Raw genomic sequence first — 14677 nt, 5'->3', positions numbered from 1 at the left:
ATGACATAAGTAGCGCTTCTGAGCCAGAAGAGAAGGGGAAAGCTGTCGGGCTCGTCAAGATCAGATGGCTTTACAGAGCCCAGCACCCTGCCGCACCCAGCTAGACTCTCAGTCACACTGACCCCAGCCCCACCTTGGCCTCAAGGAGCTGCCTTGGGCCACTGGACACAGGTCAAGTCTCCAACTTGGGGAGATGCCACAGGACTCCAAAGGAGAGGGTCCGCGGGGGAATGAAGGGTAAGGCTTTGAATTGAGAAGTGTAAATTCTTGGGCTGCTGGACATGGAAATCGCATGAGAATTGGGATCCAAGGGTCTTCTAAATCCTGCCTCCTCTACCTGCCAGCCCTGAGACCTTAGCAAACTGTTTGTTCTCTCCACTCTTCATTGGCCCAATGGAAATCATGATTCCTACTGCATGGGTTTTGGGAGAGAATTCAGTGAGATGAAAACGTGAAGACCGTAACGTGCCCTAGGAACGTAAGGAAATATTGTTGTATTCAATATCTTTGAAATCGAATGCATCACACTCACCCAGGGCCCTGGGGAAGAAAGTTCCAAGAAAAACTGGAAGTGAGGATACAAAAGGAGCCTGGGGAGGTGAATGGTTGTCAGGGGTCCCTACCAGGGCCAGTGGTCACCCTAGAAAACCAGCCCCGTCATCTTCTCAGGCACGGGGCAGGCAGGAGGCAGCAGGCACATTCCTCACCTTGCCTGCACGCAGCCCTGGTTTCCAGCCGTGCCAGGCTCATTATTGAGAGTTTGTTAACATCATTAAAGCCTCCATCCTGGGCAGTGAGCTGCAGGCACAATCATTATAGATATCTGTGAGAGGTGAATTTGGCTAAATGGACCCAGTGCAGAGTCCCGGGCATAGGCAGGATTCGCGGGCACGGTAATGACTCACCATGTGCTTGTGCCGTGCCATCTATCACTAAGCAATTAGGTTAATGTTGGTTAGAGGGCCCCACAGGTCTGTGGAGGGCCGGATGATTCCATCACAGGACGTTTCCTGGGTGATGAGATGCAGGTTGAGGCTGCAGCTCAGCCCTGCCTGGGACAGGGGCTCTGTATGAGATGGACTCAGCTTGGGTCCTCAGACCCCCTCCCTATCATCTGCCGCACCTACGAAGTCAGCCATGTCTTGACGGATGTTAAATGCTTATGCTCCCCACCCCAAGGATGCACACTCACGGGGAGAAAGGCACCATCCTTGCCAATCTATGGGAGGTGGTGCGGTGTGAGGCGAGGGCACCGGGCTGGGTTCCAGGAGCTCAGCTATTGATGAGCTATGTGACTTTGGGCAAGTCTCTTTGCTCCCTGATCCTCAAATGTCTCATCTGGAAATGAGTATGTAGAAATGGACCTCTACAATCACTTCTATGGCCCTAGGATGTCAGAAGCAATAACTTCTATGCCCTATGGAATCTGCAACTCCCACCATTAGAAAGCGTATCGGTGGCACTAATGAGAATCCAGAAGCTCCTGTCCAGCAGGAGGAGTCAAGCCTCCCAATGTTGAAGCTAAATAACTATTAGAGAGTTATTTAGTCTAACTTCTCATTTTACAAGGAGAAACTTTAGGCATCCCCAGCTGTTTGTTTCCCGATAATACACAGGGAGCCTAAAGCTACCAGGGACGCCGAGAAGAGGCAGGAGGCCCCCAGAAGTCAAAGCACAGGAACTTTGCTGACCTGTAAGGCCTGAAGGAGGAAGTGGTGGCCACACCGCTGCCTGTGGTCATCTCTAACCAGGGAGGGAGGGTCGCAGGTTCCTCAGAGCCTTAGGAGCCCAGCCAGGTCTACCCCACCTCCCCCTTCTCCAGCCCTAGCCCCCCAACAGCCACATCACCTCCACCCCAGCACGGCCACCATGTCCATCCTGTCCTTTCCACAAAAGACACAGAGAGGATTCCACTGATTCTAGGGACAGTCGAGTGGAACGGTCAAAGGCATGAGCTTTGGAGCTAGGCTGACCTGGATATGAATCGTGGCTCTGCCACTTCCCAGCACTGTGGCCACAGATGAGTCACTTAGCACCTCTGAGCCTTGGCTTCCTTGTCTGTAAAAATGGAGACAGTAAGACCCACCCTGTAGGATGCCTGAGGATGACACGAGATCCTATCTGGGCCAGTGCCTGCCACACACAGCTCAACAAATTGTAGCTCTTGTTATTGTTGAGGTACAGAATCTGCTTTGGCCTGACCCTCATTCCTCAGTATAACCCTCTCCACTCCCTATAGCTGCCCTTGCTTCTTCCTTTAACCCTCTATCTCCTTGAGCTCAGAGAACAAATGCCAATGACAAATACACTCGAGGAGGCCTCCCCATCCTTCGCTGCAAGCACTGGGTCCCAGGAATAAAAAGGAAGAAGAGTTAGAGGTCATTAGAGTTCTTCCACAGCGTGGTCTGAGTCCTCAGGACTCTCACCCAGCTCTTAGACTTAGCAACCCAGACCATTCTTCAGTCCACTGCTGACTGCTGCCCCTCTCCCACTCACTGGAGGAAGTAGAACCGCATTCCACCAGCAGGGAAAGGAGTCAGCTGCAGTGCCAAGGAAGGGAACCCATGGTCCAGCTCTAGGCCCTCCCTGCAGCCTAGCTCCTGGGCCCCTGCATCATACCCTTCCAGGCGGGACATTGAGAGCCAACAGCAGGCATTCAGCCTTGGACACTTGGGCAGTGCCATCTCCTATCCACTCTCTCCTCCCACGTGCTTGACACGCAAAGCTCATCTTTTGGGCCACAAACCCTGAGCAAGAAAATGTTCTAGAAAAGACAGTGTGCCAAGACGCCCCAGACAGCTGAACAGGCCGTTCTGGCCTTCTCCTCTCCTAGACAGGGCCCAGGAGGAGCAAATATGCCTATGACCTTCACGTGTTCTCATGTTTCCTCTTTCCATGACTTCAAGCCTGCCATGATTTGCTCCTGCTTTTCTCCTCGAGGGTGGCTCCAGCACAGTGGCCAAGGGGGGTGAGTGAGGGACAAGAAAGCACTGATTAGAAGAGAGAGAAAGAGACTTATCTTCTGCTGCCTCCTCTCCTTCACTCCCCATACCCCCAGTAGAGAGCCAATAATCCTCTGATGCTCCTTGAGAGCCCGGAGCACTGTGACAGGATGACAGGGACCCCAAACAGGAGCAGGCGCTGGGGCCCAGGAAGCAGGATGGGAGAGTTGTTACTCCAAGCAGGTAGCGGCATGGAAATAACCCCATGTAGTACCTTAAATTAAGCTTCTCAAACGCTCCGCTAATGAGGTTTAAGGAGACGGTTACGTGTAAAATACTAATTGATCATCACTATCTTTACTGTGGGTTCATAATTTATTCACAGAGAAAGGGAAAGGAGAACATCCTTTGACGTGCACTCAGTACTTTCTTGTCGAACCTAATATGCTAAACGTAATAAGACAGTCATTGTATGTTAAGTAAATATTCACCGGGAGTGAAAGTACTTATTTGGGATTAACAGTTATGAAGGAGCTGGAGATCGGTGGCATGCCGTGTGTGTGTGAGCATGCCATGTATTTGTTTAATGCAAGTTTTATTACATCAAAATGAAATCTCTGTTTAGTTACCTTCCTTCCTAGAGAAGCTGTTGAGATAAGCATCCTCCGTTAAACACGGATCTTCCCCACCGTGCCTGGATAATGCTGGGGACACTAAACCAACCTACCAAGGGCACCAGACTGCTCAGACTGAACTCGTAAATGGCATTGGGAAGAAAAGAAAAGCCTTCCATCTGTCCCCTGGGTTCCTTTTTGCTGAGCCTGGTGGAGCCCTTTCCCACCCATCCCATGCCTTAAAATTCCAGGCAAGAGATCCCCCCAAGAATCTGATTTTTTCAGTTCCTCCCATATCCTCCAACTGCCCACTCTTTCTAGAGTCTGCTGTGGCTAAGGCAACCCGTCTGTAAAGGTGCTTGTTGTAACTTATCTCAGGCACCAGGGAAGCCCTCACTGGGGGTATCAAGCTGCACATCACGAGAGAGAGTGCCTCACCCCTCCCTCCCTCCCTCCCCCCCCCCCGCCCCGCCCCGTTCTCCAGCTCTCCTGTTGATGTAAGACATGACTTCCAACCCCAGGGCTGGTTCACTGCCTCGCCCACCAGCTCCATGAGCTCAGCCATTGATTAAGTGGGAGTCCAGTGTCGATTGCTGTCCTAATGAACTCATCTACCTCCCACCCCCTCGCCTGCTGCCACTGGATGCCACTCCTCCCATTCAGCTGGGAGCTCCTGTTTGGGGAACTCACTATCTCACCAGATTATCTGTTCCCTCACTGCAGGAAACAAACCACAATTGAATCAGCTTGGCAAATCAGTCCTCACTCCCTCTTCTCGGGAGTGTTGCAATGTTGGCTTGTCCCACAGGAAAGAGCGCTAAATTACTGCCCCTAGATCTCTCTGCTGAACATTAGGTTTATTCCACAAATATTGGGTTGATACCCAATGCCAAGCCCTGCACTAGGCACCAGGGACTACAGGCTTGCTCATAGAAATAGGCAGCATAGCGTTTCGACGGCTTTAGAGATGAGCTCATCCAACCTCTCACTGTACCAATGAGAGACTAAAGCCCAGAGAGGGAAAGTACTTTACCCAAGGTCACACAGCCACATGATTGAGCAAGCTGAGTCTTGGTCCAGCACTATTGTAAGACTGTGATGAGTCATTCACTGTGACTATGACGGGGTGAGCAACCTGGGGCAGGGATGCAGCTCTCCCCAAGTCTCTCATGGAAAGGTTTGTCTCTCCTCAGGATCGTTTGTGAGATGGGCCATGCCCTTGTGGGGACCACCTCTGGGCCCGTGCGCCTGTGCATTGGCGAGTGTAAGCCAGAGTTCATGACCAAATCCCATCAACAGTACACGTTTGTGGTGAGTATTGGGTCTAGTGCTGAGCTACAGGCTTCTAGCAAGGGCACATTTCTGCTCCAGGCTTCTCCCAGGAAAGTCCCACCCACCCCTCTCCCGAGCCGGCACCTCCAGGCTTCTCGCAGATGGAGTAGCAGACCAGAAAAGGGAAAGCCTGTCTTTCCTGGGTGGGTCAAGTGCATGACCAACAACTCTGGAGACTTTGGCGTCCCAGAGAGCCACAGGTCAGAGTTCTAAATAAGCAAAATCAGGCCTTTCTTAGAAAGTGGATCCTAGGCGCAGGGTGGGGAGGGGCTGCCCTTTGTCCCACCAATGTGATATCTCTGTCTAATTCCAGCCTAGTGAGGACAGATCATCTGAGGGACCTAATTAAAAAGGTTTATATTTATCCACACGCTTTGTTTTCTGCCAAGGATATTTTCTGCCAAGTGGGAGTTTAGAGGAGCCATTTGAAATCCTGCAGGAACGCATGTCTGTGTGCGGGCCCATGGGAGTGGGATGTACGAGTGAGCTGCTCTGTGTGTTGGTGTGTTTACACACACATATGCACACACTCAGCCCTGGAAACACTTCTTCCCACCCAAGCCACAGATGGTGGAATCACAAAGGCTTTATTTTCTCGTGCTGAACAACCTACTTCTGGGGCCCCAAAGTCCCTTTTCTGACACCTAGCCAACATTGCCATATCAAGTTCTTCATTGAAAAGTGTTAACACCAGTGGAGGGGGTCAAACCAGCCTTGCTCAGAGTACTGAAAAATTATTTGACCACAAAATTCTCTTCTCTCTAAAGCACTTTACTGCTTGTTTTAGGTTTTCCAGTCTCTGCCTTCTTATCTCAGCATCTCCACCTTTCCTTGTACTAGTCTTCTCTCAGATGGGAGGGTACCATGGCCTGTATCTGCAGCCCGCCTACCCCATCTCCTGTGCAGGACAGACAGGGTCTTGTGTGAGAAGCAAACCCAGAAAGACGGGATGGAGAGAGCTGTAGAGTGTCAGAGCTGGGAGGGCTTTAGAGATCAGGTAGCCCACTCTCCTGTCCTGACAGAGGAGGGAACAAAAGCCCAGAGTGATCCAGAAACGTGCTTCAGGGCCCATCACTAGTGAGTGGCTAATGCGGACTAGAGTTCATGCCTGTGTAGGTGCTCAGTTAAATGCACTTTCCACTGCACTCCGCTGCCCGCTAGGCAGGAGCAATTTCTTTCTGATGCATTTCAGGCCAGATGACATTTCTTTCAGGCTTCAGGCTTAATTTTACAATTTAGTGAGCTTACTAGAAAATCCCAGCCAACGATGGGCCAGGCTCCTGGTGAAGGTCAGGGAAGACACATCTAACATTTACTGACAGGTCTCTTCACCAGGCACCCTGTTGTGCCCTTCTCTTGCTTAGGGAGGGATGGAAGGACACGAGCCTGGGCCATTAATGGATCTTCTTGGTGGCCCAATCCAGGCAGGGATCCTTTATTCAGCCCTATCGATTTTGTGCCAAAAAAATCAGTATGCGCTCCAGATAGAGAAGCATTTTCAAATTGTTCTCAATTTGCAAACTAATTGATAGATTAGTCAGTGTCATCTCTGCCTTCCCAACGGTGTTATGAGCATAAGACTCCCAGGGGAGTTAATTAATTGCAAAACACGGCCCTTCTGCCTTCCCTGGATATGCCTGGAGCTTCTTCTTAGAAAGGGTCTCAGCTCCAGGGTAGGCAAAGAGTGTTTGGGATTAGAAAGGGTTCATTCTGAGCGTGGACACAGTCCCTCCTTCTGTCTTTAAGTCTAGCCTGGGTTTCTCCCTTTGGGTAAAACCTGAGCTGTGATCATTTCTCTGCTTCCTCCCAAAGAACCCTTCCGTGTTGTCACTCAACCCCATCCGAGGGCCAGAGTCCGGAGGCACCATGGTGACCATCACGGGCCATTACCTCGGGGCTGGGAGCAGCGTGACCGTTTACCTGGGCAACCAGACCTGCGAGTTCTATGGGTGAGACGGGCTCGAAGGAGCACTAGGAGACTGTACACGTGAGGCCTGTGCACACGTGTTCCTGTGCATGTTCACATATGTGCCTGCCCCATCATCTCCATGTTATGTGTCATGTCCTGGACCCAAACACCATTCCAGTCACTGTAAGAAATATATACCACCGGTCAATTTGTATCATGAGTATCATAGGGGCTAAATACTTCTACAAACATTTAGAAGTGAGGACCCTAAGAACTGCTGATGAGGGAGGTTCCCAGGAGCTCTCAGTCGCCACCAGGATCAGGCATTCATTACGTCCCCACCATGGTGACTTGAGAAACATGGAGATTGCATGGCCTCTGTCCTCTGCAAGCACAGACCCATCCTCAGGGCATCTCTTATGTGCTAAAAATTGAACACCTACTATTTGTCAGATATTCCGATGAAGCCCTGGGGATGTAGAGAATCTAGAGAGAATTTTGAAAGGATCCCTGGATGAGAACCCAACTTGCCCAGTAAATCTCCTCCCTGGACTGTAAACTGCCTGAGGGCAAGGACTGTATATTTGCTTCTCTGCATAGTAGGTGCTCAATTTATTAACTGACTGACCAGACACTAAGCACTGGCTAAATAGTCATGGTCTAGAAAAATCCATAAAAGAGGAGTTCCCCCAAAGCCCAGGGAGCCCTGCCCCTGCCCCACCTTCTCTAATCCCCTTCTCCAATTGGCTCCCTCCCTAATCCAACTGGAGTGGGATCTCAGGTAAAAAGAAGCACTGATACACACTGCTAAGGGTTGTTCCCCAGTCTAGAGTATAAAAGGACAGAAGAACATTCCTGGGCCATACCCCCCAACCGGGGAAAACCCCTTCTCAGGCCAGAGGCTGCCCCTCTTGCCCATGCCTTTGCTCACAACCCCCCTGCGGTCTCCCTGTAGGCGATCAATGAATGAGATCGTGTGTGTCTCACCCCCGTCGTCCAATGGGCTGGGGCCCGTCCCCGTCTCTGTGAGTGTCGACCGAGCCCGTGTGGACAACAACTTGCAGTTCGAGTACATAGATGACCCCCGGGTGCAGCGCATTGAGCCTGAGTGGAGTATCGCCAGGTGAGGCAGAGCGGGGGTCGGGGGGGATACACCCAGCTGCCGTGCAACCTAATCCCTTCTGCCAAAGTGCAGCTCCTGTGAGGATCCTAGGGGGACAAGTGGTAGCAGTTTGAGAGGGTTTTTCACCTAACCCAGACTCTGCTTGTTCCCAGTGGCCACACACCCCTGACCGTCACAGGCTTCAACCTGGATGTCATTCAGGAGCCAAGGATCCGAGTCAAGTTTAATGGCAAAGAATCTGTCAATGTGAGTAACCACGGGTCCCCCTGATCTGCAGGAAACACGGCTGTGTCTGTGTTTTGCAGTGTGATAAGGTCTGTGTTAGGCACTGGGACATTCGACCGCCGGAGAAGAGTCCAGAATCATGGCCCCAATCACCTGGGCCTCACAATGATTTTTATAATTACAGTATAATCATTTCTTGTCAGAAGGTGATGTCATGAGTGTATAAACATACTGGCTTCTGAGCTTAAGATATGGCGCAAAAGGGCTCCTATTTTCTGCCATGTTCACTTTGAGGTCTGATAAGAGGTAGTGTGAGAGGGGGAAGAAATTCTGGATCCAGATTCAGACATCTGTGAATTGGAAACAAAACACCGCCATCTATTAGCTCTACAACCATGATCAAATCGTTTAACGTCTCTGATCCTCCCTTCCCTGGCTAGAAATGCTGATGATAAGACTTGCCTCACAGATTTGTAACCTGCAGCTAGGCTGGCACCTGATAAACGTTAGTCACTGCATGCAGATAATTCCATCCTGGTTGCTAAGATGATCAAGCTGGACATTTCACTTTATTCCTCTGTGCAGACCCATGTAATTTAATTTTTTTCCACTATAGATTTTTGTGATGTTAAAAAAGTTCTCTATCATAAGAGCAGAATGTCTGCTATGTTGTTATAAATTTTTTAGTTCGTTCTACTGGCTCCATCTTACTCTTTTCAGTCAATATTTTCTGAAACGTTATTGTATTCATAATTATAGTCCAGGAGATGCTATTATGGCCATTATTTTTCATATGAATTACTCCTTTGACCTTCTGGGGATTGACGAGGCTGAGATGGAGACGGAGATGGGCAAGATGGTGTTGGATCTACCCTCTTATCCCTGACACATCCCCAGCATGCTTGAGGCTTCCCTAGGAAACAGAGAAATACCGAAAGTGACAGGCTGCCAGAAGGCTAGATCTGGAAAGGTCTCAGGGATGATCTGGTCCAAACTTCTCACTGTATAGCTTAGAAAACTAAGGCCAGAAAGAGTAATGACTTGCCCCCAATCATGAAGGTGGCTGGTGGCAGGACCAAGCTAGATCCCAAACATCTGACTCTTCTAACTAGACCACGTGAGATGATGGCAGGCTTGACCTTCCATCATGCCAGAGACATGGAGACACCTGTATCACACCTCCAGTGACCCATTGTGGTCACAGCTCTTTGGGCTAGAAGAGCATGCAACTCCAGATCCCAACGTAGAGCCTGATCCAGGAGTGAAAGAGCTGTGCCCCGGCCCCACTTCCAGACCGAGGCTCAGTGTCCCCAGGCCGCCTCCACCTGTTTGCTGCCTCTAGGAGTTGGCCAGCCTGGGGAGGGGCAGCCCCTCCAGGACCAGCAAGGCCCCAGAGGTTAAAGCCTCAGAGCACAGAAAATAAAAGACATGGTTCATCTAGTACAGAGGGAATTTTGGAGGATGAGTGCATGACTGACAAGATTAACCTCCAAAGCCTGCAGCATTCTTCCCCGGGAAGCTATTTGAAGAGAAGACTGGGCTGGGCAGGCCTCCCCACGCCTGGCAGCCTCTGAGAAGGCTTGGGTGCTGGGCGTCCTGTGAGCCCGCCAGGACACGTTGGTAACCCCAGGCAGGAATCTCCCCAGCAGTTCTCCCAGCCCACCCACCAGGACCTCAGTGCTTCAAGGAGTTAAGAGACAGCTCCTGCCTCTCGAGCGTAGGGGGCTCTGAGCTCCAACAGGGACCCGCCTGGAGTCTGCAGGCTGGCAGGCAGCCTGGAGGAAAGGCCTGGGTGTGCAGGTTTCCACCAAGCCGGGCCCCAGCATGGGAAGCCCGTAACCTCCGCCCGATGCCCTCTCTTTCAGGAGTGGTGAGAAAGAGCCATGTTGCCCCTGAAGCCCTGCCTGGGCTCCACGTCATCCTCAGTCCCGGGGGGCTACCCCCTGCCTTTGGGTTTGGAAGCAGCCCCAGTGAGAAGGGCCAAAGCGAAGGCCGCAAAACCCAAAGGAATGTTTGGCAAAGTGCCGATGCAGCGCTGGGCAGAGAGCAAACGGAGGCCGTTTGTCTGGGGGTGATTTGCTCATTCACAGAGGAGTCCCGTCCAGGGGCACCGGAGTGAGCGGGGAGGATGCGGGGGCAGGGAAACGGTGCTTGGGCTGGGGGTCTGCCCTGCGGAGCCCAGGAAGGGGACTCCCAGCTCAACTCTACCTGTTTGACCGCACCACCATTTTCCTCATGCCAGGGTGTCCCCAGCTGGAACGTGAAAGGGACATTAGGTTCACAAGGGGCTGCTGAAGGGTGAGCTGAAATGGGTGGGGATGGGTACTGACCTCCGACACGGCACGAAGCCCTCAGCGAGCTGTTGGTTTAAACTCTTCAACTCCCTCTGGAGAGGGAGGGTTAAGACTTGGAGCTCTGACATAATTTCTATGCAAGCGTCAGCAGTTTTTGCAGTTTCACACACGGTCTTGTTTTCCGAACATGAAGCCTGGGTATGTGTGTGTTGGCCAGACACGCAACATGTGTGGACCTGCCAGGACAGCGTGTACTTGAGCAGCGTTCTCACAGATGCCCTTGGCTGTTGCTGGGACACCGTGACTCCCAGAGCCAAAAGTGAGCCACGCAGCGCGAGACAGGAGGAGGTGGGGAGGGGTCCAGGTTTTCTTCCCAGACCACACGTGGGTCCTAGAGCGCTTTCTTCAGTCTGGCTGCTGCCTTGGGAAACCCGCAAACTAAACCACCAGAGGAGAGAATGGCACAACACAGGCCACACGGGGCCAGCTCAGGTAGGATGGTATTTGGGAGATGAGAGTCCACCAAGGAAGAAAGGACATTATGAACTCAGTGTCAATACCAAGGTTATACCCCCCCCCATGGAGAGTTAGGGGGCACTCGGTTGGAGAAGAGAGAGATCCTGACTAGAACATTTAAGGAGGTGAAGGATCCTTTTCATCCATCAGTGTTTTCAATAAACATTAACTGAACACCTACTATGTGCTCACCTCACACAACTTCCTTCTTTCCATCACACACACACGTGCGTGGGAGACTGCTTCTGTCCTACTTTTTCCTCAAACATCCATACTCCCTCATCCCCAGGCCTTTGCTGCTGTTCTCTCTGCCAGGGACTTGATCCCTTACCATCCCCCCTGTCTGGGTAAGTCCTACACATTCTTCAGGTTAAATTTCATTCATCTCTTCCAAAGGAAAGCTCCCATGAGTCTCCCTCACCCTGCCTCAGGCCATGCACGCACGCGCACAAACACAGGCTCGTGCACACACACGGACACCCGCAGGGTGCCTGGTACTTCCCCACCCGGACGTTTCTCACCTCCATCCATGCATTTAACAGTGCTGGTGCCCCTCCTGTGCTCCAGGCCCTCTGCCAGGACTGCACTGTAATGCTTGTCGAATCATTTATCTCCCCCATAGATTGTGACTGTTTCACAGATGGCCCAACTACTGGCACCGTTCCTGGCACAAAGTAGGTGCTCACTCAGTGTTGGTGAATGAATAAATGAAGTTAAAACACACCCCTCCCTGCCAAAAAAGAAAAAAAAAAGTTTCACAACCCTTTTCCTCAAGCAAGTAGCCCACTAGAGACCGGCCAAAATAAGCAAAGGGTGGGAGGGCGGCAGTGTGACCCCCACCATCACCTGCTGGGTGTTTGAACGCCGTGCTCTTGGGCCCTTTAGGTGTGCAAAGTTGTGAACACCACCACCCTGACCTGCCTGGCACCCTCCCTGACCACGGACTACCGGCCCGGCCTGGACACCGTGGAACGGCCAGACGAGTTTGGATTCGTCTTTAACAATGTCCAGTCCTTGCTGATTTACAACGACACCAAGTTCATCTACTACCCCAACCCGACCTTTGAACTGCTCAGCCCCACTGGGGTCTTGGATCAAAAGCCGGGATCCCCCATCATTCTGAAGGTAGGAGGGTGGGATGGCTGCTGCCCTGCACAGGGGTGGCCAGAGCACCCCTCTCCTGGCCTGGCCTCCCTTCGATGCACCTGGCCTCACATGGCTGTCATCTCCCTGTGAAGGGAGCTTGGTTATAGATATCGACCCATTGAGTGACATATCTTGCACTTGGGATTCTCAAGGAACACCATAGAGTATTTCTGTGTGTCCTTGTGAGCTTTGGGACCTAAAAGTCCTGCAGTGCACTGGAAGCAACGATGTCCTTTATTGACCCCATCCGTGGCCGCAGTAACTGCCCTCAAATGTGAAGAGGTCACGGTCCCCTGGTATCATCCTTCCAGGTGTGTGTTACTCCACCACTTTCACTTCTATCCCCTGTGTCCTCCCCCAAACTTTCACTTGTTTACTGTTTGGTCTCCCCTTCCTTTCTCTTTACCACTCTCCTCCTCCTTTCATTCTCTCTTCCCTTTGTTTTCTCTTTTTCTATCTAAATTGTGGCTATTAGAAGTCCTCTCCAAAAACTTACCATGGAGTCACTCATTGGTTTTTGCATTGCTGCCCTTACCCTGCCTCTTTAATCTCTTTTTATTTTTATTTATTTTTTTTATTTTTTTTGTTGTTCATCAACATTATAATATATTTTGCATTTATATAATAATAAAATATGGAAGACAATAAAAATAAGTGAGCATTGCTACAAGCAACAACAGAAAGAAAACTCATGAGCAATATTCAGCAAAACAAGGTAGACATAAAATGATATACATTGTGTGGTTTCTTTTTAAAAAATTCAAAACTGGGCAAAACAAATTTATGGTGAAGATAATGGCTACTTTGGGGGCAGAAAGCACGGGTCATGATGAGGAAATGGTATAAGGAAGCCTTCCGAGGTCCTGGGAAACTTCTGTTTCTTGATCTGAGTAGTGGTAATACTAGTGGGAGTTCAGATAACTCACATAAGTCATAAGTTTATAGTTAAACTTATGACTTACACACTTTTCTCTGTGTTATAACTTGTTAAGAAAGCTAAGACAAAAACCTTATTTAGTTCATTACAATCAACAGTTGGCAAAGAATTATTGAATATTATTTTACACACCTACAAAGTTCAAGGAACTGTCTTAGGTGATCAAAGATTCCAAGTCCATTCCACTAGCAAATTTTTTTTTCTTATTAGTCATCCATTTTATACACATCAGTGCCCCTTGGTGTCCATATGTTTTTTCTCTACTTCTGTGTCTCAATTTCTGCTCGGCAAACCGGTTCATCTGTACCACTTTCTAGGTTCCACATATATGCATTAATATAAGATATTTGTTTTCCTCTTTCTGACTTACTTCACTCTATATGAGAGTCTCTAGATCCATCCACGTCTCTACAAATGACCCAATTCCATTCCTTTTTATGGCTGAGTAATATTCCATTGTATATACATACCACAACTTCTTTATCCATTTGTCTGTCGATGGGCAATTAAGTTGCTTCCATGACCTGGCTATTGTAAATAGTGCTGCATTGAACATCGGGGTGCATGTGTCTTCTTGAACTATGGTTTTCTCTGGGTATATGCCCACTAGTGGGATTGCTGGATCATATGGTAATTCTATTTTTAGTTTTTTAAGGAAACTCCATACGTCCCTTTTGTTTATTTTTGTTTTTATTTCCATTACTCTAGGAGGTGGATCAAAAAATATCTTGCTGTGATTTATATCAAAGAGTGTTCTTCCTATGTTTTCTTCTAAGAGTTTTATAGTGCCTGATATTACATTTAGGTGTGTAATCCATTTTGAGTTTATTTTTGTGTATGGTGTTAGGGAGTGTTCTAATTCGTTCTTTTACATGTAGGATTGCTTTGGGTAGTATAGTCATTTTCACAATGTTGATTCTTCCAATCCAAGAACATGGTATATCTCTCCATCTGTTGGTATCATCTTTAATTTCTTTCATCAGTGTCTTATAGTTTTCTGCATACAGGTCTTTTGTCTCCCTAGGTAGGTTTATTCCTAGCTATTTTAATTTTTGTTGCAATGGTAAATGGGAGACTTTCCTTAATTTCTCTTTCAGATTTTTCATCATTAGTGTATAGGAATGCAAGAGATTTCTGTGCATTAATTTTGTATCCTGCAACTTTACCAAATTCATTCCAAAACTATGTTGAATAATAGTGGTGAGAGTGGACATCCTTGTCTTGTTCCTGATCTTAGAGGAAATGCTTTCAGTTTTTCACCATTGAGAATGATGTTTGCTGTGGGTTTGTCATATATGGCCTTTATTATGTTGAATTAGGTTCCCTGTATGCCCACTTTCTGGAGAGTTTTTATCATAAATGGGTGTTGAATTTTGTCAAAAGCTTTTTCTGCATCTTTTGAGAAGATCATATGGTTTTTGTTCTTCAATTTGTTAATACGGTGTATCACATTGACTGATTTGCATATATTGAAGAATCCTTGCATCTCTGGGATAAATCCCACTTGATCATGGTCTATGATCCTTTTAATGTGTCGTTGGATTCTGTTTGCTCGTTTTTTGTTGAGGATTTTTGCATTTATATTCATCAGTGATATTGGTCTGTAATTTTCTTTTTTTGTAGTATCTTTGTCTGGTTT

General features: G+C 49.0%; 1 protein-coding gene across 2 annotated transcripts in view; it reads left to right on the top strand.

Moving 5' to 3' along the window:
* The window catches only part of PLXNA2 (plexin A2), an 83055-nt gene that overhangs the window by 42557 nt on the left and 25821 nt on the right, over positions 1-14677 (top strand). For both annotated transcript variants that reach the window (XM_028484238.2, XM_028484240.2), the window contains exons 10-14: positions 4750-4867; positions 6701-6837; positions 7753-7920; positions 8073-8166; positions 11841-12080. In XM_028484238.2, the coding sequence (XP_028340039.1) occupies positions 4750-4867; positions 6701-6837; positions 7753-7920; positions 8073-8166; positions 11841-12080 (757 nt within the window). The remainder of the gene's footprint in view (positions 1-4749; positions 4868-6700; positions 6838-7752; positions 7921-8072; positions 8167-11840; positions 12081-14677) is intronic.

This window comes from Physeter macrocephalus, unplaced genomic scaffold (assembly GCF_002837175.3).
Source record: "Physeter macrocephalus isolate SW-GA unplaced genomic scaffold, ASM283717v5 random_149, whole genome shotgun sequence".
Lineage (NCBI taxonomy): Eukaryota > Metazoa > Chordata > Mammalia > Artiodactyla > Physeteridae > Physeter > Physeter macrocephalus.
This window is presented reverse-complemented; position numbering and strand designations above follow the sequence as displayed.